General features: G+C 37.8%; 2 protein-coding genes across 15 annotated transcripts in view; one reads left to right on the top strand and one right to left on the bottom strand.

Moving 5' to 3' along the window:
• Window positions 1-6,120, bottom strand: part of PIGN (phosphatidylinositol glycan anchor biosynthesis class N) — a 150,239-nt gene extending 144,119 nt beyond the window's left edge. For 4 of the 5 annotated variants that reach the window (XR_007721317.1, XM_050768137.1, XM_050768136.1 and 1 more), the window contains exon 1: window positions 5,848-6,119. The gene's annotated coding sequence lies outside the window, so the exon portion shown is untranslated. Of the gene's footprint in view, window positions 1-5,847 lie in introns of all 5 variants that reach the window. The other variant, XM_050768140.1, reaches the window with a different exon arrangement.
• A 131-nt stretch (window positions 6,121-6,251) lies between these two features.
• RELCH (RAB11 binding and LisH domain, coiled-coil and HEAT repeat containing) overlaps window positions 6,252-27,170 on the top strand; it is a 120,614-nt gene continuing 99,695 nt past the window's right edge. For 5 of the 10 annotated variants that reach the window (XM_050768084.1, XM_050768083.1, XM_050768082.1 and 2 more), the window contains exon 1: window positions 6,252-7,034. In XM_050768084.1, the coding sequence (XP_050624041.1) occupies window positions 6,509-7,034 (526 nt within the window). In that variant the 5' untranslated portion in view covers window positions 6,252-6,508. The remainder of the gene's footprint in view (window positions 7,035-27,170) is intronic. The other 5 variants (XM_050768086.1, XM_050768085.1, XM_050768081.1 and 2 more) reach the window with 2 other exon arrangements.

Below are 27,170 nucleotides of genomic sequence, written 5' to 3'. Positions count from 1 at the left end.
AGACAATTTGAACAGGCCAAATTGGCATCCTGTTATTTGACTATGTATTTGCCTGATTACTAGTGAGTATGAACTTCTTTTCATGTTTTTACTAGAATTGGGTCTCTCTTCCTTTCAATTGCCTATTTACATACTTTGATCAGATAGGGTTAGGGTTATTGACCTTTTCTTTGACTTGTACATTAAAATTATATGTGTGTGTATGTTTATATAGTGTATGTATGTTTATACATAGCTAGATACACACATTTATATATAAATTCTGTTCATAGGGCCTTTTGTTAAAATGAAATTTTCAACTTTAATACAGTAAAATTCATCGAATATTTATCCTATCTGGTGTAAGTCTTTTGTGTCTTGTACTATAGAAGAAAACTTCCCTGGTTCTTATGTCACATATATTCTTTTAATAGTTTTAGATTTTTGCTTTTTACCTTTCATTATTTAAAATTTATTTGTGTCGGTTTGTGTCCTCTGAGACAAAAATAATTATTTGTATATGGTGTGAGGTAGACATCAGCTTATGTTTTTAACCAGCTCACAAGTGTTAGTACTGCTACTAGTGTAGAATTTACTAAGATAAAATTACACATCAGAAAGAAACAGGTTTTAAAAACCTTTACATTCAAATCTTGGCTTTTGCTATTTGTAATAATAAAAAATTGGAAACAATATCTAACCATAGGGAACAGATAAATTGTTTATTTTGAAATACTATATTGAAATAATGAAATACTATATTTCTGAAAAGGATACATCTCATAAATATCAGTGTTAATAAAAAAAAAAAAAGTTAAACATCTATTGCCCTTTTCTCCCCCACACAGTCAAACTTCTTGAAAAGACTGAATGTGACCTCTTTTATTTCCTGACCACCTAAATTTCAAACAACTTAAACCTTATTTTCATTACTTCATAAGAAAGTAAAGACAGTTAACAGTATAAAATCTAATAGCTATTTTTTAGTCTTCATTTTCTAAGCAACCTAAGCTTCCTGGGCTCAAGTGATCCTCCCACCTCAGCTTCCCAAGTAGCTAGGACCACAGGTGCATGTTCACCACATTCAGCTAATTTTTGCATTTTTTGTAGAGAGGGGGTCTTGCCATGTTGCCCAGGCTGGTCTTGAACTCCTGGGCTCAAGTCATCTACTCACCTCAGCCTCCTAAAGTGCTGGGATTACAAGTGTGAGTTGCCAGGCCCAGTAGCTGTCTCCTTTTTATTTTTATTTCTTTTTAGATGGAGTCTCGCCCTATCTATCGCCCAAGCTGGAGTGCAGTGGCACGATCTCGGCTCACTACAACCTCCACCTCCTGGGTTCAAGCAATTCTCCTGCCTCAGCCTCCCAAGTAGCTGGGATTACAGACAGGTACCACCATGCCCAATTAATTTTGTATTTTTAGTAGAGATGGGGTTTCACCATGTTGGCCAGGCTGGTCTCAAACTCCTGACCTCGGGTGATCCACCCGCCTCATCCTCCCAAAGTGGTGGGATTACAGGCGTGAGCCACCATGCCTGGCTGCCTTCTCCTTTTTAATAGGCTCTTATCACTTGGCTTCTGGGAACATTACTGCTTTCATTTTTCACCTACACCTCTGGCCAATGTTGAACAGTCTCTATCTGGTCATTGAATTTTGGAGTTACTCAAAACTTCGTTCTCAGCTATCTTTTCTTCTCACTCTATACTTTTTATCCTGGCATGTTTCATCATATCCGTGGCTTCAGTTATCACTTATGCAAAAGTCTCAACAAATTATAGCTCCAAATCCACATACGTAACTCCAACCTTTATAAATATACATGGACATTTCAAAGACAATCAAACTGAGTAGGTTTAAAACCAAATTCATAATATTTCCCATGAGCCTTGTCTACTACCTACTAAATCCTTAGTGTTCACAATCTCAGGAGGTGGCACCACCTTCCCACCAAGTATGTAAGTCTGAGAAACAGGCATCATTCTTTACACCCTATTCTTCCCCTTTATTTAATCCAACAGTTGTCCACTTTGTGTTTCTTGAATCTGTTCATTTGTCTTCATCGCCACTGACACCTCTGTAATTTAAGATGTACACCATATCTTATGCGAACTACTGCAATGCAGGAATAGGTCACCCCTACACACTCTGACCCTTCTCTGATCCGCTTCTTGCCATGTAGCCAGACTATTACTTGCTTTTCTTTTTTCAAAAGAAAATCTGAACATCTTATCCCTTGCATAAAACTCTCCAGTGCCTTTTCACATACTAATCAAGACTAAAATCCTTAATGTGACTAATAAGGTCTTTCATAGACTAGCCTCTGCCTTCTTTCCTAACCCTGTCTCATAGCACTCCCCTTTGCTTTGTAACATCTCACGTCCCTGGCCCCTTCTTTTACTCAAGTAGCCCACTGCTATAAGACTTTCATAGGCTCAATTCCTCTCTGCAGAATGCACTTGCAACCTATCTTCCACTCTCTCCTAACATTCCATTTCAAGCAGCACTTCCTCAGGGACTACGCAGGTTAAGTCAGAAACGAAAACTTTTACTTCAGTTTGTAATTACATAGCTCTGTCTATGACTATTTGAATTAATGTCTGCTCTGTCACTTCACCACAATTCTATGACAGCAGGATGGGGCATCTCCAACACCCATCAGAGTCCTATGCAGTTAGTAAGGACTCAAATGTTTGCTGAATTAATTATTTAGAATGACTATTTCAAGGGTAAATGCAATATGCACTATAGCCACTAGAGGATGCCCTACTTCTGTTTTTGTTCCTCCAGAACAAGATGTGAAGATTGAAAATACTTAAAAAAAAAAAAACTAAACCTTTTATGATAAATTATTTACTATTAATGTAAATAAAATTGCAGTGATTGCAAAACATCAGTGATCACAAACTACTTATCTTAATTAGTTTAATTGCTTAATACTACACAGTATTACTTAATATTTCTCTTTAAAGAAAATTACAATTTATTCAGATTTATTGAAAAAGAAATACCTCCAAAACAAACACATAACTATTAAAATTTTAAAAAGATATATTCATGTACCAATACAAGTTATCTAGTTTATATCTGTGGATGTTTACCACACTCTGAGAAACAATAAAACATGAGTTATTACTAAAACCTCAAGTCAACCAAAACTTCTATTCAGAATATTACTTGTGGTTCTTTTAAGACTATTAAAGCCTAAAATATTTTTTAAATACTAAAATGATTGACGTGCTTTGAAAAAAGCCATCTTTTACATCTTCGTTGCTAAGGCACAAGCTTTAATAACTATCATTAGTCAGATGAAACATTAGTTGTAAGGGCCTATATTAATGAAAATCTTACTAAGTAGAAAGGAAATTTCCCAACACTATTAATAATAAATTATTATAAGTAGTGATCGGTAATTATTAATATTCCAGTGTGTGTTACTTATATATTATTCACGAATAACCAAACCTCTGTGTATTGTGGAAAAGAAAAGTACCTACTGGGAAGACTGGGCAGTTGATTTGTTATGGGCTTACAAGATCACAAGTTCAAGGTTATAGGACAGGAAGCAGAAACAAAAGCAGAAAACTACAGATTTGTATAGGAAGAACTTCTGTACATGCAGTTCTTACAAGTCTCTAAGGAAACATTTTAAATCTATTTTCAACTTGTGTTTTAGAACTTAGAATCCAAATTAAAGATACTCCCTTCAGCCCTACTGACTTAATTGCTTTTTCAATGCACTGCCAAAACAATTGATATTAGTTTTATTTTTAAAAACTTGTCAAATGTTCTCAACATATACTAATATTTCATTAATTAATAAGTGACCACAGTAACAGTTATTGTGTAGCACGTACCAGGCACTGGGACAAGAACATTCTCAATTCTGTGTACTTTCCTTATCCCGTTTGATAGATGAATGCAAGTGAGGCTGAGAAGTTAGGTAACTTTTTCAAGGTCTCACAATAAATAATGAGTAGAATTGGGATCTGAACTTAAGCTTTTCTATCTTACAAGCATAATCCTCTTCAGGAATCTTAAATGCAGGAGATGTCTCAATTTCCCAATCAGGGAGATGGAATATTGTACATAAACAATCCATTTCTAATCATGCCCTTCGCATGCCATTCACTAATCCTCCATTCCTGCATTCCAGAAATTGGTTCCATTTTAATCTCTCTGGAAAACCCAACTAAAATACGGATCAGCAATCCCTTTTGCTAAGAAATCTCTAACAGGATACAGTATCTGCCATTTCGATTCCATTTGGGGGGATTTTTTCCCCCATGTTTTACTTTTAATACATGGCACAAAAAACTACTTATCATTAAAACATTGGGAACTAATGTCCTATAAAAATACTTTAAATTCTTGGTACTATTTTTTTAAAAACTTCTAGCAAAAATAAAACTTAAAAAATGCAAATTCCCATTCAAATGAAAATTTCAGTTTACTGAGACTGGGTAAATTGAAATTAAAGCCTACTCTTAACTGTTGGCATACTTTTACATGTAAACCAATAACCTGACCTAAGGTTATGCAAGAATCCTCTATTTTAATTTTTCCATGGAGGTAACGGGAGATACTTTACTGTGGAATGTTTACTGCACACTGAATGTAGTATGTCACTTACCTGATAGCACTAATTACTACTGCCTATGCATTTCGGCATTTATTGGAAGCTGTACACTAAGAAAGGAAATCTAAAACCTGCGAAAGTGGTCGTTTGTGTGCGAAAAAAATAGGAGCCATAAGAAATAGCAGTCTAATTGTATTGACTGGAAAATCCTTTACCTTTTCAGATCATAATCAAGGAATAACATAAAAGATAAAAGTTGATCTTCTCAACTTAAGATATGTACTTTATATGCTAACGTTTCATTAAAAAAATCAAAACTCTCTGAAGCATTCAACTTTTAAAATAGTTCTAAGTTCCAAAACCTTGATTCCAGCTGAATGAACAAGTCACAAATGTTGCAGGAGACAGTGGATAACGAATCGTTTGGGATATAAGAAAAATGATGTTAATTCCTTTGACTCCTTATTAGTGGAATTGATTTTTTTTTTTTTTTTTTTTTTTTTTTTTTTTTTTTTTTGAGACGGAGTCTCGCTCTGTCGCCCAGGCTGGAGTGCAGTGGCGCGACATCGGCTCACCGCAATCTCCGCCTCCCGGGTTCAAGCGATTCTCCTGCCTCAGCCTCCTGAGTAGCTGGGATTACAGGCACACGCCATCACACTCAGCTAATTTTCGTATTTTTAGTAGAGACGGGGTTTCACCATGTTGGTCAGGCTGGTCTCGAACTCCTGACCTCGTGATCCGCCCGGCTCGAGCCTCCCAAAGTGCTGGGATTACAGGCGTGAGCCACCGCGCCCGGCGTGGAGTTGATTTTATATCCACTACTCTTGGCTTAAGTTTACTTATCTGTCTACTGGTGAGAAAGCATCTGATATTCTGAAGGGTCCCTGTCGTGTAAATCGTGTATTAAATCCTAAGGGTTTATTGAGCACCTAACAATTTGTTTTCCAACTCGAGGACGTTCCCAGATCCAGGCAAATGCCAATCTCAGCGTCCCCTTTTCCGTTTAGTCTCTCCAGCCCCCGTCCCCACCCACAGGCAGGACCAATTCCGGGGCGGAGAAGTCGAGCTGTCGCTAGGCCTCCCGAGTGTGTAAGCATGTGGCAGAGAAGGGAAAAGAAGGGAAGTCACATTCTGCCTACAGGCCTGGGCACTTGCTATCCGTGGGGACAAAATGTCACCAGTGGCAGCAAATAGCGAGAAAAAGTGCAGCGCACTAGGGAAACAGCGCGTCCGCCGGCGCGACACCACAGTTTGGGCGCCGACACCCTCCGCGCCCTGGTCCCTGAACTTTACCTGGAGCTTATCCCGGTCAGGCCTGATCTCGAAAACGAGGGCTCCTCAGCGCGAAGGCAGGACCCAGCTCCATTAAAGCTCTCGGGCAGGGGTCCCCTCTACCCACTGAAGCGAAAGCCAGTAGGGTATCCCTAAGCCACCACCACAACCACCCCTCAATCCCGGAACGCCCCCAACACCTGCCCGGCCGCTGCTGCTCTCACGATAATTCTCGGGCCAGTCACCCGTCAGTACTCTCCACGCCTTCCTTCTCTGACCAATCATGGAGGAATGGTGGGTGGAGTTTTGCTTTTGAGCGGAGAGCGGGGCCTTCAATCTTTGCTATTTGGCGCCTGGGATGGGCGGAGCTGAAGTGGGCTGGGGCGGGGCTGGGGCGGGGCTAGATTGGGGAGAGGGGCAGGGCACGCTCCAGTTCTCGCGATACTGGAGACCAGGAAGACGCCTGCAGAGCCCGGCTGCTGGTGCAGCAGAGGCTGAGGCATCAGGTGCAGCTGCATCCGGATCTCCTGCCTTGGAGCCTACTCCTTGTCTTCAAGTCGGGAGGCAGGAGGTGGTCAGGCCAGGGCTGTGGAGGTGCGCTGTGTCCCCTGAGGCCTAGAAGATTCGGGCTGCGGCCTGTCGGAGCCAGTCAGGGAGGCGCCCACACTCCTGACAGGATAAGATGGCGGCGATGGCGCCTGGAGGTAGTGGCAGTGGTGGCGGCGTGAATCCATTTCTCAGCGATTCGGATGAGGACGATGATGAGGTAGCGGCAACAGAGGAACGGCGGGCAGTACTTCGGCTGGGTGCCGGAAGTGGCCTAGATCCTGGCTCTGCGGGCTCGCTGTCGCCACAGGATCCCGTGGCCTTAGGAAGCAGTGCGCGGCCAGGGCTCCCTGGGGAGGCATCGGCGGCTGCAGTGGCCCTGGGGGGCACCGGGGAGACCCCGGCCCGATTGTCAATTGATGCGATCGCTGCTCAGCTGTTGCGCGATCAATACTTGCTGACCGCCCTGGAGCTGCATACCGAGCTGTTAGAGAGTGGCCGGGAGTTGCCTCGGCTACGCGACTACTTCTCCAATCCAGGCAACTTCGAGAGGCAAAGTGGAACCCCGCCGGGGATGGGGGCGCCAGGGGTCCCAGGAGCAGCCGGCGTTGGGGGCGCTGGAGGTCGGGAACCGAGTACAACGTCGGGCGGGGGACAGCTCAGTAAGTGGACGCAGCCTGTCACACTCCGGCAGGGTTGTTGGGATTGTAAGGAGTTACTGTAGGGGAGTGGGGTATTTCTGCGTGGGTCCCGAGGATAGGGGCATTTTAAGGAACGAGAGTATTGGGGTGGGGGCGCTCTTTTGCGGTGGAAGCCAAAGGATCAGGCAGTGACTGTTCTCTCTTCCTGCCTTCAACCCTTGGCTGGTGTTGCACTTGGCTCCTGGCTCCCCTGTTGGTGTCAATATCTATAAAATATCAAGAGTTTCTAGTTCACTGGCTATTACGGGACTCCAGAAGGTTCGCTTTTATACTAGTTTATTGCTTTAAGCATTTTTTCCTTTTCTACAGTTACCTGAATCACACTACCAGGAAATAGTGTTACCTGAATTGCCTGCAGTAGTTCTTTGAGTCTGAGCCAGGAGAGAAAGAATAGGACACATTGCTGCTGTCTCCGAAAAGTCAGATGTACTTAAGACCCTTTGTCTTGGGGACGACTTTTTCACCGCCAAAACTGGGTTTTCTGCTGCACGAAATTTGTTCTGCTGAAATAAAGTTGATGTAATTCAGTTTCAATGCTTTAATTTCAGTAATGTTCAAAATTACAGGAAATCCAAGGAGCAAGGCAGACAGGTTCTGCCAGGAGTCTTTCTCACCATCCCACCACCTTGCAGGCTTTTCTCTCCGCATTAGATAGGAGTTGACCTTTTTACCTGGTTGGAATCATTTTTAGCAACATAGAGTAATCGTTTACCCCACATATTTGTAAGCATCTCTTATGGCTTGAAAACTTATTGTCAAAGATGTACTGTACTGTATGTAGGATTCCCAGTGTCTCCCTTTTGGGAGGTACCTTAAAATATTCACTTACTAATGTATGGTGATGTTTTAGTATGAGGCCGTATATTAATTCTATATTAACAAGTGTTCATATAGTATTTTTAAACTGCAGCCTAATTGATTTTTTTTTTTAATCACTATGCTTTTGAATAGTGCCAGAGACTTAAATTGCCAAACGTAGACGTGGTGGAAGCTTAGGGAGTGCATTTTCTATCAAGGTGAATCTTAAATATATTTCCCCCTTGGATATGGGATATAATTTCCTTACTCAATATGTAGGATAATCTTCTTTTTCGGGAAAAGATTTTCTCATTGCTGACCTTTAAGACTAAAAATCAGACAGCAGTGTAACAAAATTGTTATGTGTGGTGGTGGTGTTTGTTTTTATTTATTTTTATTTATTTATTTATTTATTGGTTTTTGTGTTATTTCTAAGATTTCTAAATTATCTCATGATTTTTCACCAGACAAGGTCTAGCTAAGATGTCACCTTTGTAAATGCTTCCTCCAAGTAGTTGCTTGACTTCTTTCATTGTACCACCTTCAAACCTCCATCATAGCCTTTAGCCCGTTTGTGTGTGATTTGTTGGCAATGCCATTTTTCTCCATTGGTCAGTTCTTCACGGACATTTTTATAGTAAATTCCTCATGCTTTGCTCAGTCCCTGGCCTGTTGATGAACATAACTGAATTGTATCTGCTATGTTTTCAACCGTATTAATACGGTGAAATGGATTATTCCTTACTTGATAACTTTATTCATTTAATTTTAAAGAATTTCTTGACCTTTTCACCCTGTCTTATTAGGGTTATCATAGCATTGTTTCTAGTGAAAATTCATCCTTGCAGACTTTTGTATTGAAAGAATTATAATTGAGCTCAGTAAACAGTTTAGCAGTGTTTTAGAGTAAAACTTTACTTCTAAGTACCTTTGCATTACACATTTTTATGGTTTCTTGAAATAACTAGGGTCTTATGATCAAATATCACAATTAAATATTCATGTGCACCTGTGCTTTTCTAAGATCCTCATTTATCTGTACCTGTTTTAGGTACTGGATATATACGTGTGTGTGTCTGTCTCTGTGTGTGTGTGTACACATAAAGGTTATTAAATTTTTAGTTAATACTAAGCAAATGAACAACAGGGCAAAAAATTCAAAATTATCCATAATCCCACAAATGGTATTGGTTTTTCCTGTCTTTAATGGTAGTTGCCTTACCAGTCTTTTCTGTGCATGTATTTTAAAAAACAAAAAATGGATTAAACTGTTTAACATAGTTTTATACAGGCATTATAGTTTTTAGCATCAACTTGGATGTAAAATTTGCATACAGTAAAATTTACACTTTTTAAGTGTATGCAATTTGGTGAGTTTTGACAAGTCAGTCACTACCACAATTAAAATACAGAACATCAGCAGGGTGTGGTGGCTCACGCCTGTAATCCCAACCCTTTGGGAGGCCTAGGCAGGCAGATCACAAGGTCAGGAGTTCGAAGCCAGCCTGGCCAACATGGTGAAATACCTTCTCTACTAAAATTACTAAAATTAGCCAGGCGTGGTGGTGGGCACCTGTAATCCCAGCTACATGGGAGGCTGAGGCAGGAGAATTGCTTGAACCCAGGCAGCGGAGGTTGCAGTAAGCCGAGATCTTGCCGCTGCACTCCAGCCTGGGCAACAGAGCGAGACTCCATCTCAAAAATAAATAAATAAATAAATAAATAAATAAATAAAAATAAAATAAAATGTAGAGCATTTTTATTATCCCCAGAATTCCTTCATTCAATATCCTTACTTCCATCTAAACCACCACTGATCACTTAGAACAGAATTTCTCAACCTGGGCCTGGGCACTCTCAACATTTTGGGCCTGGTAATGCTTTGCCATGGCTGCTGGCCTGTGTATTATAGAATGTTTAACAGCATCCCTGACCTCTACCCACCAGATCCCTGTAGCAACCACCCCCATACCTATGCCACCCCAGTTATGACAACCAAAAATGTCTCCAGCATTGCCCAGGGAAGGGGAGGGCATAATTTCCCCAGTTGAGAACTACTTCTGTAGATAAGTTTTGCCAGTTCTAAAATTCCATGTAAATAGAATCATAGAACGTATTTTTTTGTGTGTCTGCCTTCTTTTGCTCAGAATGTTTTTAAAAGTCATCTGTGTCTTTGTGTGTATTTCTAGATCATTCCTTTTTGGTTTTATCCCTGAAAGGGGGGGATAAAAACATTTGTGTTTTTTCAGACATTTGTGTTTTTTCCAGTTTTGTGTTATTATAAAGAAAGCTCCCATTTACGTCTTTATAAGAAACTGCCAAATTGTTTTCCAAAATGGACCATTTAAAATTTCCACCACCAATGTATAAGAGTTCCAGTTTCTGTACATCTCCTAAACACTTGGTATTTTCAGGCTTTTTAATCTGTCATTTTGGTAAGAATTTTAGCAGTATCTTATCGTGGCTTTAATTTCTATTTCCCTGATGACTAATGATTCTGAGGTCCTTTTCCTATGCCTTTAGTTTTTTATGAAATGCCTATTTTTTATGAAATGCCTATTCAATCTTTTGCTCTCTTTTTTTCCCCTTCAACTTCCAGGGTACATGTGCAGGGTGTACAGGTTGGTTACATAGGTAGACATGCGTCATAGTGGTTTGCTGCACAGATTAACCCATCACCTAGATATTACGCCCAGCACACATTAGCTATTTTTCCTGATGCTCTCCCCATCATCCCCCATGTCCATGTGTTCTCATCGTTCAGCTCCTACTTATAAATGAGAACATGCGGTGTTTGGTTTTCTGTTCCTGTGTTAGTTTGCTGAGGATAATGGCTCCCAGCTCCATCTATGTGCCTACAAAGAACATGATCCTGTTGCTTTTTATGGCTGGCTGCATAGTATTCCATGGTGTACATGTATCACATTTTCTTTATCCAGTCTATCATTGATGGGCATTTGGGTTGATTCCCATGTCTTTCCTATTGTGAATAGTGCTGCAATGAAGATACACATGTGTGTATCTGTATAATAGAATGATTTACATTCCTTTGGGCATATACCCAGTAATGAGATTGTTGGGGCAAATGGTATTTCTGGTTCTAGGTCTTAGAGGAATTGCCACACTGTCTTCCACAATGGTTTAACTAATTTACAGTCCCACCAACAGTGTAAAAGCGTTCCTATTTCTCTGCAACCTCTCCAGTGTCTGTCGTTTCTTGACTTTAATAATCACCATTCTGACTGGCCTAAGATGGCATTTCATTGTGGTTTTGATTTGCATTTCTCTAATGATCAGTGGTGTTGCGCTTTTTTTCATATGCTTGTTAGCCGCGTGAATGTCTTCTTTTGAGAAATGTTCGTTCATGTCCTTTGCCCACTTTTTAATGGGATTATTTGTTTTTTCTTGTAAATTTGTTTAAATTCCTTGTAGACTATGGATGTTAGATCTTTATCAGATGGATAGATTGCAAACATTTTCTCCCATTCTGTAGGTTGTCTGTTCTCTCTGATAGTTTATTTTGCTGTGCAGAAGCTCTTAGGTTTAATTAGATCCCATTTGCCAATTTCTACTTTTGTTGCAATTGCTTTTGGCATTTTTGGCATGAAATCTTTGCCCGTGCCTATGTCCTGAATGGTATTGCCTAGATTTTCTTCAAGGGTTTTCATAATTTTGGGTTTTACATTTAAGTCTTTAATCCATCTTGAGTTAATTTTTGTGTCAGTTGTAAGGAAGGAGTCCAGTGTCAATTTTCTGCATATAGCTAGCCAGTTCTCCCAGCATTCTATTAAATAGGGAATTCTTTTCCCTTTGCTTGTTTATGTCAAGTTTGTCAAAGATCAGATGGTTAAAGATCAGATGTCAAAGATCAGATGTCAAAGTATCCAGTCTTATTTCTGAGTGCTCTCTTCTGTTCCATTGGTCTGTGTCTGTTTTTGTACCAGTACCATGCTGTTTTGATTACTGTAACCTTGTAGTATAGTCTGAAGTCAGGTAGCGTGATGCTTCCAGCTTTGTTCTTTTTGCTGAGGATTGTCTTGGCTATATGGGTTCTTTTTTGGTTCCATAGGAATTTTAAAAGTTTTTTCTAATTCTATGAAGAATGTCGATGGTAGTTAAATGGGAATAGCATTGAATCTATAAATTACTTTGGGCAGTGTAGCCATTTTCATGATATTGATTCTTCCTATCCATGAGCATCCATTTATTGTGTTGTCTCTGATTTCCTTTAGCAGTAGTTTGTAGTTCTTGAAGAGGTCCTTCACTTCCTTTGTTAGCTGCATTCCTAGGTCTTTTATTCTCTTTATAGCAATTATGAATGGGAGTTCATTCATGATTTGGCTCTCTGGTTGTCTGTTGTTGGTGTGTAGGAATCCCTGTGATATTTGCACGTTGATTTTGTTTCCTGAGACTTTGCTGTAGTTGCCTATCAGCTTAAGAAGTTTTGGGGCTGAGACAATGGGGTTTTCTAGATACAGGATTATGTCATCTGCAAACAAAGACAATTTAACTTCCTCGCCTCCTATTTGAATACCCTTCATTTCTTTCTCTTGCCTGATCCCTGGCCAGAACTTCCAATACCATGTTGAATAGGAGTAGTGAGAGGGTATCCTTGTCTTGTGCTGGTTTTCAAGGGGATTGCTTCCAGCTTTTGCCCATTCAGTATGATATTGGCTGTGGGTTTGTCATATATGGCTCTTATTATTTTGAGGTGTGTTCTTTCAATACCTAGTGTATTGAGAGTTTTTAACATAAAGGAATGTTGAATTTTATCAAAGGCCTTTTCTGCATCTGTTGAGATAATCATGTAGTTTTTGTCTTTAGTTCTGTTTATGTGATGAATTACATTACTGATTTGTGTATGTTGAACCAATCTTGCAACTCAGGGATGAAACCAACTTGATTGTAGTGAATAAACTTTTTGACGTGCTGCTGGATTCGATTTGCCAGTATTTTATTGAGGATTTTTGCATTGATGTTCATCAGGGATATTATTTTGCCCTTTTTTAAATTAGGTTGTTTACATGTTGGTTTTGTTTCATTATTGAGTTGTAAGAGTTCTCTATATGTCCATTATCAAATGTGAATTTTGCAAATATTTTCTTCCAGTCTGATTTGCTTTTGTATTTTCTTAATGATGTGTCTCAGACCAGGCGCAGTGGCTCACACCTGTAATCCCAGCACTTTGGGAGGATGAAGTGAGCAGATGGTTTGAGCCCAGGAGTTTGAGACCAGCCCGGGCAACATGACAAAACTCCATCACTACAAAAAAAAAATACAAAAATTAGCCGTGCGTGGTGGCCTATGCCTGTGATCCCAGCTACTTGAGAGGCTCAGATAGAAGGATCGCTTGAGCCCAGGTGGCCGAGGCTGCAGTGAGCCATGATGATACCACTGCACTGCCTGGGTGAAAGAACGAGATCCTGTATCAAAAAAAAAAAAAAACCCAAAAACCAGTGTGTCTTGTGAACAAAAGCTTTTGATTTCGTCAAATCCAATTGACTGTTTTTTTCTTTAATAATTTATGTTCTGTATCTCCTTTTAAGAAATATTTGCCTACCCCAGAGTTGCAAAGATTTTCTCTTACAAGTTTTATAGTTTCGACTTTTACAATTAGGTCTATGATGGCAGGAACTGTATTTTAATGAAGGTATCATAAAGGAGAAAAATATTTCTTAAATATTCCTCCTATAAACATGCAGACATTTATAGTACAAACTTTAGTACAGTTTTAAAATACTTGTATAAAACTGTGCTCAGTACTGTATTCGGAAGATTTCAACAAAGCTCCTGATCATACAAATTATATTGTCTAGGACAGGGCTACTGCCTATTTTTAGAGGTCCTCTATATATTCAATTTTAGCATGTCGATTGATACTACTTGGGTGTGATTTTATAATAATAAGCACTTGTTGGCTGATTGTAAACGGTTTAAAGATTGGTAGTATAGATTATCTAAAACATTATTTTGATTTGTTTTTGTATATGTGTTTTTGATATGTGTCTGATCTGAAAATTCAGAATACTTCAGAACAATAAATGTATAATAAAAAGTGATTTTCTTTATTTAATGATGTTTAAGAACAATATAATCTTATTATTAACCTTTATAATTTTAGATTTAGTGAATTATTTCCCTAAAACTGTTGACTTCAGTTAATACTGTAATACAGTTGTGCTTTTAAACATACTTTAAGAAGTCTTCATACTGTTTAATTTTTTTCTTGATTATAAGAATAATCCATATTTATAAAACATTCAAATATGAACAGGATATATAGCTTTATAAGTTTGATGTTTTCAATAGAATTTCTATTAACTGAATAAAATTACTTTTAACAGATATTCTAAGGAAACCTCAGTTTTGGATAAATTCTTGTAGCATCATTGTAATGTTCCTACTAAATTTACACGATGAACCAATTAGATCTTTTATATGTACTATTATTTGCTGGAATATACACACACTCCGTGTGTGTGCATGTGTGTACCCTGTATTTCTGCCAGGTGAGCCAAGATAGCTTCTATTCAGTAATTACTTCGTTTTCTAGTTACAATGCAAGATAAAAATTATGGTAATGACATTGATTAACACTGAGCAGGTTATAGTAACTTAGCAAGAGTAACACTTTTTCTGTTTGAAGCATTAGGGCTCTAATCAAAATTAGACTGTAATTTCTTAAGATTAACCCAGTTCTTTGCACAATAGAGATGTAATGCGATCAAGTGGAGAGGGCAACTAACATGCCTTTTGGTGATAGATTTCTTTTACTATGCCTTCAAATTTTTATAAGGCAGCTAATCAGGAGGTAGGCATTTATGTTTGAATGTAATCATTTCACTTGTGAGCTTGCAGCCTTCCAAAATCATCTTCCTATTTTTTTTTTTTTTAAGACGGAGTCTCCTTCTGTGGCCAGGCTGGAGTGCAGTGGTGCAATCTTGGCTCACTGCAACCTCCACCTCCCCGGTTCAAGCAGTTCTCCTACCTCAGCCTCCCAAATACCTAGGACTACAGGCGCGCGCCACCTCACTCAGCTAATTTTTGTATTTTTGGTAGAGACCGGGTTTCACCACATTGGCCAGGCTGGTCTCAAACTTCTGACCTCATGTGATCCGCCAACCTCGGCCTCCCAAAGTGCTGGGATTACAAGCGTGAGCCACGGTGCCCGACCTAAAATCTTCCTTTCATGATCCGACCTATCGTTTCTCAGAACTCTGAGAGCATATATCCAACTATGCCCAGTGTTCCTTTCCTAGTATCGCCAACACTAAGATGTAAGATGTCACGATTGCTTTCTTACAAAGTTTTCATCCCTTCTACTTTATAAAGTAGTTCCCCTCTGTTAAGTTGGGATTGGATTTAGTGTTTTCTCTGCTTTCTGAGAGAGAAAACACCAGCGCAATATTTTTTTTTTTCCTTTTTTTTTTTTTCTTTTTTTTTTTTTTGAGACATAGTCTCCCTCTGTCGGCCAGACTGGAGTGCAGTGGCGCAATCTCGGCTCGCTGCAACCTCTGCCTCCTGGGTACAAGTGACTCTGGTGCCTCAGCCTCCTCAGTAGCTGGGATTACAAGCCCCTACCACCATGCCTGGCTAATTTTTGTGTTTTTGGTAGAGATTAGATTTTGCCATGTTGGCCAGGCATGTCTTGAATTCCTGGCCTCAAGTGATCCACCTGCCTCGGCCTCCCAAAGTGCTGGGATTACAGGCGTGAGCCACTGCGCACGGCCCCATCACAACATTTCTAAAATTTATTAACTTCACTGCTTTTACCTGAATTAGACTTTCCACTATTCTCTGGGCCATAGACATTCCTAAATATATCTACTGTGTAACTGTCATTTTTCTTTCCTATGTCTTTCCAATTGTTTCAAATTTATTTCTGTGGAAATTTAGTTAGATATCATCCCTGCTTGGCATGGTGGCCTGAATATAGTTGGTATTCGGTATTTTTACATCGATATATTTATTAAACATTGTGATCAGTTAAGGATTGCAGTGATCTAAAAGTTTAATGCATATCTTTGAGCTTATGTTCTTGATGGAGAGGTAAGACTAACACCTGAAATAATTTGAGAATAGTCTCCTGTGGCAAAGAAAATGTTTACAGAATGTAAACATTCTGATGTAGAAAAACCTTTGTTGATTGTGGAAATGAAATGGGCCTGTGGAGAAAGTAAAAGTTAAGTTTGACCCTCAAGGATGGTTAAAATTTTGAATAAATAGTAACTTTATTATTTGACTATATTTAGACTCTATCCTGAGTAAGAAAAGGAAAAGGAAGTACAGGTGAAGGAAAGATAATAGGTCTTGTATTTTTAATGTTTAAAATATCATCTGGGAACTCCCTGCTTACCATCATCTGCTTACCATATAATAGGGTGATTCCACTGGAGTAGTTGCAAAAATATAATATGACATTTTAGCCTCTTGTGGTACTCTAAAAGGAAGCAAGATAAGGGTACTAATCTGGGAACACCAACCTTATTTCTGTGAAAAATTAAAATTTTACTTTCTACTTTTCAAACAAGCAAGTTAGAGCTGGAACTTCAAAATGTTTATTAAAAACCTAGATTGGTGGTTTGGCATTTTTCAGTCAATAATTAAATTTTGTGTATTTGTTTGTAATTTAGCTTTTAACTGTGCTGTTCCACCCTGCCCTGCAGCTCCCAGCCTCCCAGCCTTGTCTAAAAATACACAGTACTTATATCTGAATTACAAATATCAGTTGAAAAACTTCACATCTACGGTATACTTAGTTTCTACAAACTAAGGAAATCTATATAGGAAAACCTGAACAAGTTGACTGTAAACTGATTAATTTTCTTTAAGAATAGATTCCTCATAGATTTCTGAGAATTGAATACCCGTTACAATTGGATATAGCAATGGTATTTACCAAGATTCAGCAAAAGATAGCGGGATCAAGAAGAATGCCCTAGAGGTGATATGTTTAGATTATAGTAAGATACAGGACAGACATCTCATATTGGTGTGAACAAATAGAGAAATAAGGGCTTCATCAGAGTAGCTGTGGAAACATTTGTGACTGATAAAACAACAGTAGGTCTGTGCCAGACTATACCAACTATAATTTTTTTTTTTTTTTTTTTTGAGACAGAGTCTTGCTCTGTCACCCAGGCTGGAGTGCAGTGTCGCGATCTCGGCTCACTGCAAGCTCTGCCTCCCGGGTTCACGCCATTCTCCTGCCTCAGCCTCCCGAGTAGCTGGGACTACAGGCGCCCGCCACCTCGCCCGGCTAGATTTTTTGTATTTTTTTAGTAGAGACGGGGTTTCACCACTTTAGCCAGGATGGTCTCGATCTCCTGACCTCGTGATCCGCCCGTCTTGGCCTCCCAAAGTGCTGGGATTACAGGCTTGAGCCACCGCGCCGGGCCACCAACTATAATTTTGAACTCAGCCTATTGTTTGAAGACCACTGGACTTGTACCAATGTCTGATCTTCAATTCTGTCTCTGCCACTTACTAGCTCTTTCACCTGGGGTAAATCACTTCTTAATGCAGAAGGCAAGCCAGGTAGTACAAAATTGATCATTTAAAAATAGAGTGACAAACCATAGCACCACACTAAGTCACAGATGAATAATCTGCCTGAAGCATCACTTCATTTCATCAAGGCACCCACACTGCGTAGCATTAAACTTAATCAAAATTAGGATATTCACATCCTACATGTGATTGTAGGATATCTGGGCAAAGCCCAGGATCAACTAAACCTCAGCTGGCAGCCAGATATAGTCATCAACTGTCCCTCTGCGTGAAATAAACTAACAAGGCCAAATTAGCTTGTGCTCTCTTTTTTTTTAATCTTCAGGGTTTGCTGCATGGCTACTTGTAAGTTTCTGATGTAGTCACAGAGCACGACAAAACCTTAAGGAGGAGTAGAACACAGTTGCAATCATGGGTGTAGCCTTCCAGATTTTCTCACCTATGAAATCAAAAATCCTCAGAAATAATGTTCGTTTGTTTTTGAAACCAGCTAGTCCTGTTGTGGGTGGGTAAGATTGCTCAAGATAGTATCGTTGACGTTTCTGTTCCTTCTAACCACCTATGAGTGTGTGCTTGTGTGCTCCCTTAGTTCAGACTTTAGCTCACATTTATACCATCAGTTTTAGCCTTATCCTATAGCTTTAATCTCTTCCTCCATTCTTACTCTGACTTGATTTTAAAGAGTTATTCATTCTTGTCATTCTAGCTAAAGTCTTTTAAATAAAATTGCTTCCTCCTGTCCAAAACAACTTTTTCAAACCTTTTTTAGTAGTAAAAAATATATATGACAGAAAAAAAATGTATAAACCTCACTAGGAATTTTTAAATTTCTTCTATTTTTGTATGGTGTATTTGTCAAAGTATAAAAGTGGCTTTAAAATATTTTATTGTGGCTATGTATAATAAAGTTATCCCTTTAGTTTTGCTTCTTCCTGCCCTTTCAACCATGTTGTCCATATGCAAAACCTTTATTCTACTCACATTGTTTCTTCATTTTTCCCTTGAAACATGCCTTATATTTTCTTGAATATTTATATTTATTATATTTATATTAATATTATGTTTTCTTGCCTGGCGCCCTTGTCCACATTATTTTTTCTTCTCATGGAATACTTGTCCTCTGTTCCATATTTTTTCTAAATTCTGTGCATCCTTAAAGGAAGGTCCTGTTTATATTCCTTCCTTTCCCAAAAGCTTCTCCAGCCCATAGTGATCTCTAAATCTTCTGAACTTGAGGGGTTTTTTTGTCTGTTCCACTTATGGAACAGACAAAACTTACCAGTTTACCAACTGTGATGAAAGTACCTGATTATTTGTTTCTGAGTTATAAATATACATATAATATAATTATATACAGACCTGTGAATATGTGTTTCTAATTAACTCTTAATAATATTATTGAAATGTTTGTGTGTAGATGTTTTAGCTGACTAGATTTTTTTTAAGATTTTAGCTTGTAGGTCTTATATTGTCCTCTTTCATGCCTAGCACAAATGCCTAAGGTAGACAGTTTATAGAAAATTTATCTATGTATCACCAGTACTTAATATTGTGCCTGGGATACAAGCTTTCAGTAAATATTGAAGTTATGTTAAAGAATTGATCTTTAGGTAGTAGTTTCCTATACATTTATAAGTAGGGAATATTTTCTTGTGAAAATTAACCTTTTACTTTATATCCGATTTCCTCAACTCTGTCTGAGCAAGATTCCATCAAGGCTGTGTTTCTGAGGCCATTCACAGTATCAAACCCAACTTATCTGGAATCTAGGCGATCAGAACCTGGATGCTCTTACATATTGTTCAAGAGAACCGATGGTTTAGAGCTCAGGCTTTGCTGTTGGAGAGCTTGAGTTCATATTTGTATTCTGCCACTCCCTCATTGCATGACTCTGGATAGTCTTTGTTTCCTTTACTGTAAAATGCAGATGGTAATGACTCCTTTAGCATGGGGTTGTTATGAAAGGTTATCTGTGTAAAGTATCTGGCACAGAATAAGTGGTCCAAAAGAATGTTAATAATAATTACTATTGTTGTCAGCATTAACAGTAATCATTCTCTTTACTAATAGCTTTTCATATGATAAAGTCATCCTGTATTATAGAAATTTTAAGTGAATAGCTTGTCAGTAAAGTTTTAATATGTAAGTTTCTTCCCAAGTTTAAATCTTGACTTTGAAGTTCCCCTCTTTCTGAAACCTTGTGACAGAGAGAAAAAGACAATGGGCTGCAAACTGGGAGGCTTGAATTCTTCTTCTGGCTTGCTCACAGATTAATTTTTTAACCTTTAAGATAAAGTAAGCCAATTGTATTATTGTTATCCATGTATATGACTTAATTCCAATGATGTATAAGCTTCCTTAAGACAAGGACAAAGTTTTACCGAAGTTTTATCTTTGTACTCCTCACTATAGCTTAGTAAATACTGCATAAGTACATAACTTCAGTTCTCTCATCCGTTCAAGTGAGGGGATTGTACTATCTTAAAAATTCCTTTTAAATCTCAAATATTTGGGACATAGGGGTCAGTGAAAAATTAACCCCATCATTGGAGAAGAATTGAGGATCAGGAAAATATAAATGTGAGTGCTGCAGTTGCTAAAAGTAAAAGGCTGTCCCCAACTTTTTTTTTTAAAGAAAAGATAGACCAAGGTCTATCCAGAAATTAGCCTTTCTCTTCTGGTGTATCACGTGTATTGTAAAGTGTTTCACATCTTTCTTTTCTTTATCACCAAGGTTACTAGTATACCTAGGCCTTCCAGATAATTTCAGAAGTGACCTTGAGTGGGAGGAGGCAGAGTACCTTTATGGTTTTACTCTGGCGTTTATAAATACAATGCCCACATAAAAGAAAGTTTTCATTAGTATTGAATGAATTTTACATTATTTCCAAAGTAGAAAATTTATAGTCTTATATTTTTTTAACTTTCATATTTTAGAAGTAGGATTATAGGCTCGCTCTTTGACATACATCTCTGAGATCCCTCCGTAAGTGAATAACTTTTTTTTTCTTTTTTTCTTTCTTTTCTTGAGGCAGAGACATGCTCTGTTGCCCAGGCTGGAGTGCAGATCTCAGCTTACTGCAACCTCTGCCTCCCGGGTTCCAGCGATTCTCCTGCCTCAGCCTCCCAAGTAGCTGGGACTACAGGCGCGTGCCACCATGCCCAGCTAATTTTTTGTATTTTTAGTAGAGACAGAGTTTCACCGTTTCAGCCACGATGATCTCGATCTCCTGAACTCGTGATCCGCCCATCTCAGCCTCCCAAAGTGCTGGGATTACAGGCGTGAGCTACTGCGCCCGGCCTATGAATAACATTTTAAAATGTTTACACACAACCTCAGGTTTAAATAGAATTACTTTTAAAGTAAGTCTGTCATTAGCAGTATCTTTATATTTATTGAATTTATAATTATATATTTCTTTCTCATGACAGATTTTTTTAAGCATGGTTCAATAAATCATCTTTACTGAAAGAATTGTAATATAAAGCAAATTGCTTGATTTTTTTCCATTTAATTGTGAATTGCATACTTTCATGATTTTTAAATTATAAAGTCCCCCTATTGAAGTACATATTAAGTGTAACTATGGGGGAAAATACCAAAAATAAAAACAAAAAGTTCAGATAATACAAAGAGAAATATGTAGTGAAAAATGTACATTCTGCTCCTCAGAGTCAGTTGTTATTAATAATGGATTGTGCATGTTTATAAAAACATTAATGCAGATGTAAGCATATATAAACATAAATACTTAAACTTATATATCCATGTCTTTTAAAAAAATTATACTTTAATATTTTGCTATTCCTGTCAGTGACCTGGTACACAGTAGTTGTTCAATAAATATTTAAATTACCTAATACTCTTATTAGTCGACAGCTGGTCCATTTTCTGATGCATTTGGATCTTAAAGTGCCATGTAATTTTCAAGGATCTGAGACTAAGTTTTTCAATTATAGTAAAAACCTATTTTTTCAGCAGTACTAAAATAGTAAATGTAAATATAAATAAAACTACTTTTGTATGTGATTTAAAAAATCCATCTGCACGACTGTGTATAATAGGTTTAGGTCTTAGACTTGATAAAACTTATGAACAGGTTTTACCAGTTTACCAACTGTGATGAAAGTACCTGATTATTTGTTTCTGAGTTATAAAGTGGATTGTTAAGAAGTTACACAATAGGCATCCTGGTATTTGAAGAAATGCTCTGTAGTTAAAATACTTCATATTGAAATATGGTAGATTCTTAATAAAAGAGGCTAATTTTTCCAAACTCTTCTTGTACATTAGGACATTTGGAACACAAAAGGCATTTGCTTCTCCTGGAAAAGAATTGTGGCTTAATCTAAAGAAGCACATTTACCTTGAAGCTTTAATATAACCTGTTATTAGTCTTAAAATCCAAAGTCCATATAGGGTTAGAATTACTTTCTTCCATAAATAATTTTTCTTTCTGACAAGATGGAGTAGATTTTAATGAATTGAGAGATTGTTTTTCTTTTGTGACATCATATTTATTATATTAAAAGACATCAGAGCTTTTTTTTCTTGGAGAATATGAAGTTGTTGGCTTCATAATTTCTAAAAAATTAGAAAATATATTTTTCAATGGCCATAATAATGCCAAGTTGAAGATTAAAGTGTATGTTTGCTTTCCCCAAAGAGTCTCCCTGTTGAATAAATGAGTTTTTTAAAATCTTTAGAGAAATAATAATAGTATTATTGAAGAACAATGTCTCATGACCAAAGTAGCTCTAATCTAAGCTTGTATATATGATTTAAAATATTAGAAGGAAGATGAAAAAGACTTAGTAAACTAATAATAGATGGATATTTAATAAGAAATATTTATCTGAAATTAACAGCCAACACCATACCTAACATTCTATTAAAGTCAGGAATAAAACAGTGAAGACTGGTATCATAGCACCAGAATATTGGTTGATAAAAGTTCACCATTGGGTGTACATGTTTTCCTACGCAGGTTAGAGACTTCAGAGTAGCTAATAAGGCGCCGCGACATGGGCCTAAGAAAAGAGAAGATAGTACTCAAGTGGAGTTTCTGCTTAGGGCAGCAATGGCCAGATCAATTAATATATCAGGAATATCTAGGTATTAAATGCAAGATCAAAAGACATGAATAGATAATTCACACATGAACCCCAAAAATAGATGGTCAATATATTTTTGAAAGAAAGTGGCGGGACGTGGAGACTCACACCTGTAATATCAGCACTTTGGGAGGCCGAGGCGGGCAGATCACGAGGTCAAGAGATCGAGGCCATCCTGGCCAACATGGTGAAACCCCATCTCTACTAAAAATACAAAAAATTAGCTGGGCGTGGTGGCGGGCGCCTGTAGCCCCAGCTATTCGGGAGGCTGAGGCAGGAGAATTGCTTGAACCTGGGAGGCGGAGGTTGCAGTGAGCCGAGATTGCGCCACTGCACTCCAGCCTGGTGACAGAGTGAAACTCTGTCTCATTAAAACAAAACAAAAAAAAACAATGTCCAAGTTCACTAGAAATCAAAGAGATACATAATTAAACAAAATATAATTTTATAGTATGTTAAATTGGTGAAGATTAAAAATAATAATACTGAACTTTGACAAATGCTATTACATACTATTGGTGGAATTCAAATTGCTATGTACACTTATTTTGGAAAGCAGTATGTATCAATAGCCTTAATAATATTGTAATTTCTCATTATATAAGCTTCATTTGTAAAAAGCGATACATATGTGATCCCAGCACTTTGGGAAGCCAAGGCAGGAGGACTGCTTGAGGCCAGGAATTTGACACCAGCCTGGGCAACATAATGAGACCCATCTCTACAAAAAAATTTAAAAAGTCAGTCAGCAGTGGTGGCACATCTCTAGTCCTAGCTACTTGGAAGGCTGAGGTGGGAGGATCACATGAGCCCAGGAGTTTTGGGTTACAGTGAGCTATGATCATGCCACTGCTCTCCAGCCTCAGTAACAGAATAAGAGCCTGTCTCAAAAAAAAAAAAAAAAAAACAAGATATAAAATTGTATGTATAAATTTATTCTATTTTTTACACAAATATCTTTACATACTTATATATGGGGGAAAGTTCAAAAAAGAATATTTAGAAATTCAGGGAAAAAAATTGATGATACACTGCCCTTATCCCCAGTATTAGTGGTGTTAGGATGATTTATCTAGTCTTCTATGTACTTTTATTTTATAATTATTTATAATACTTTTTTTAATAATTGGAAGGAATAATCATTTATAGTGTAATAAAAATGTTGGAGAAAAGTAGTTAGATTAATTTTGTTTTAAAGAACTGGAAATTTTAGGTATTGCATAGTAATCCAGGAACTTGATTTTATTTTATTTATTTATGCATTTGTTTTTTGAGACACAGTCTCCCTCTGTCACCCAGGCTGGAGTGCCGTGTCTCACTCATGACTCATTACAGCCTCACCCTTCTCAGCTCAAGCAGTCCTCCCACCTCAGCCTCCTAGTGGGGTCTACAGGAATGTGCCACCATGCCCCACTAATTTTTCGATTTTTTGTAGAGACAATGTCTCACTACGTTTCCCAGGCTGGTCTCAAACCCCTCAAACAGTCCCCTACCTCAGCCTCCCAAAGTGCTCGGATTATAGGCATGAGCCACCATACTCAGCCCTCCATTTTATAATATGTCATATTAATTATTTAACAAGGCAGATATACTTATAACTCAATGGTTTATTCCAGTTTGCATTGTATATTTTCGGTTATTTGAAAGGTCTATTAGTAAAAAGCCTTATAAAGTTTATCCACAATATTTTGAAATTTTTTGCTTTCTTTTAGTGATTCATGGTCTAGCTTTGGTTCAATTTCAAACAGAGAGAGAAAAACACAAATTTTTTGTTTGTTTATTTAAGACAATAAGAATAGCTGTTTTCCAGGATTGAACCTTGATTATTAATGGATCCTGATCAGTGTTAGCTCATTTTACCCCCATACATCCATGTTTTATTTCTTTAACTTTTTATTATGAAAAGTTCAAAGCGTACAGACAAGTTGAAAGAATTTTATACCCGTACATCCACCACCTAATTCCAGTTAACCATACTTGGTTTATCTCTTATCAGTACATCTTTTCAGCCATTTCTCCATCAACAGTCCATCTTATTTTTCATGAATTTCAAATTAAGTTGCACGTATCAGTACACTTAATGCTTTAGTGTGCCTATCATTAATTAGAGCTCAATATTTTAAAATTGTGGAGGTTTTGAGGTAATATTTAAAGACAGTAAAATATATGAATCTTAAGTGTACTATTTGATAAGTTTGAACAAAGGATGCACCTGTAGTAACCCAAAGTCCTATTATATATACAATATTACCATCACCCTGGAAAGTTCCCTCAAGGCCCTTTCCAGTCAGTTCCTACCCCTTCTAGCCCTTTACCACAAGAACCACTATTAATTTTTTCCTGCCATAAATTACTATTGCCTGTTCTAAAAACTTCGTATAAATGAAATATTGTAGGTACTGCTATAAGGCTTCTTTCACCATAAAGCATTTGAGATTCACTCATTTATTGCATATGTCAGTTTTTTACTTTATTTTTACATTGCTGAATAGTAGTCCTGAGTTCAGCACATTTTTAATATTAACTTTTTGAGATGCCTGTGGTTACTGTATTTGGTATTTCTTAGCTTGTGCTGAAAGAAACTATGTTATAATGAGGAGTACTGTAATATTTGGCTTTCTGTCATTATTATTTTTGTTTATGTTGTCTTAAAACTTAAATTGGACTGGGTGTGGTAGTTCTCGCCTATAATCCCAGCACTTTGGGAGGCCAAGGCAGGAGGATTGCTCAAACCCAGGAGTTTGAGACCAGCCAGGGCAACATGGCGAGATCCTGTCTCTATAATTTTTTTTAAAAAATTAGGCCTGGTTGCTCATTGTCCTAGCTAACTGGGAGGCTGAGGTGGGAGGATCACGTGAGCCCAGGAGGTCAAGGCTGCAGTAAGCCATGATTTTATCACTGCACTCCAGCCTGGGCAACAGAGCAAGACCCTATCTCCAAAACAAACAAACAAAAACTTAAGTTGATAGATAGCAAGCTTTTTGTTTGTTTGTTTGTTTGTTTTTTGAGACAGAGACTCATTTTGTCACCCAGGCTGGAGGGCAGTGGCACAATCTCAGGTCACTGCAACCTCTGCCTCCAGAGTAACTGGGATTGTAGGTACCTGCTACCATGTCCGGCTAGTTTTTGTGTTTTTAGTAGAGATGGGGTTTCACCATGTTGGCCAGACTGGTAAAGGACAGCCTGCAAGCTATTACTTATCATGTATAATTAAACTGCATGGAAATTAAATGTTTCTCCAGACAGAAACAGTGTTTAAGAAGAACGACATATGTAGAATTTCATTTAGTTCTCTTAATAGGGATTTAAAGGGAAGTGGTACATTGATAATGATAATGACATAGCCCTATTTGAAGATTCAACCATCTTGATTATTGTGATGTACTGTTTTAAAAGGTGACGGGAGAGCCCAAGGGAGAGTCCAAATCTGTATTCCTATAACTTCCATTCATTTGTCGAGATTGTGCTTTCTAAACACAAATAATCCATTCCCTTAGATCAATATGTATACTTTAAGTACTGTGCAAGTAACATGATTTAACAAAGGGTTAACAATAGCCTCTTATTTGTCCCTTTTTAAGCATTAGCTGGATTAAAAAAAAAAGTTCTCTGTCTGTAAAATTTAATAGAGAAGCTGTTAAAATGTCTTTCCTACTACTTTACAACCTACCTAGCCTCAGCTGTCATGACTTGCCTGCCACCTCCCCCCAACCACTCCCCAGCTCTGCAGCTTCTGTACATTGTAAATGCTATTCATACACAACTTGTCCACACTTTGAAAACTCAATACACTTGTTTGTTCTTTCCTTCTGCCTTTACTTTTTTGTAGAGACAGGGTCTTGCTATGTTGCCCACCAGGCTGGTCTTGAACTCGTGGGTTCAAGTGATCCTCCCACTTCAGCCTCATTTAAAGTGTACAATTCATTGGTTTTTAGTATATTTCCATTCATTTTTAGTATATTTACAGAATTGTACAACCATTACGTAATTTACTTTTGCAGCCTGTTCATAATCCCCGAAACAAATCTCTTATCCATTGGCATACACTCCATTTTTCCCTTCAACCTCCAATCACTAATCTCTGTGTCTATAGAGATAGACTTTCTATCACTATATATTTGCCTATTCTGTGCAATTTATATAGATAGAAATCATACAATATGTGGTTCTTTTGTAACTGTCTTCTGTCAGCGTAATGTTTTCAGAGTTCATCCATTGTTGTAGCATGTTTCAATAGTTCCATCCTTTTTATTGCTGAATAACATTCTATTGTACGGATATATAACACATTTTATTTCTTCATTTATCAATGGACAGATATTTAGTTGTTTCCACTTTGTTTGCCATTGTGAATAATGCTGCTATGAATAATTATGTACAAGATTTTGTGTGGACATATATTGTCCTTTCTCTTTAGGTGGAAGTAGAATTACTGTCCTATGATAGATAACTCTGTAGCCTTTTAAGAAACTGCTAAACTGTTTTCCAAAATGTCCATACCATTCCCACCAGGTAGATATAAGGATTCCAATTTCTCCACGTTGTCACCAACACTATTGTCTTGTCTTTTTATTAAAGTGAAAAATAATTCATATACCATCAATTCTCCGTTTTAAAGTGTACAATTTGGTGGTTCTCTGTGCATTTACAAAACTGTACAACTATCACTACTCT

Source organism: Macaca thibetana, chromosome 18, assembly GCF_024542745.1.
Source record: "Macaca thibetana thibetana isolate TM-01 chromosome 18, ASM2454274v1, whole genome shotgun sequence".
NCBI lineage: Eukaryota > Metazoa > Chordata > Mammalia > Primates > Cercopithecidae > Macaca > Macaca thibetana.
Note: the sequence above shows the minus strand (reverse complement) of the source record. Positions and strands in the feature narration are given on the sequence as shown.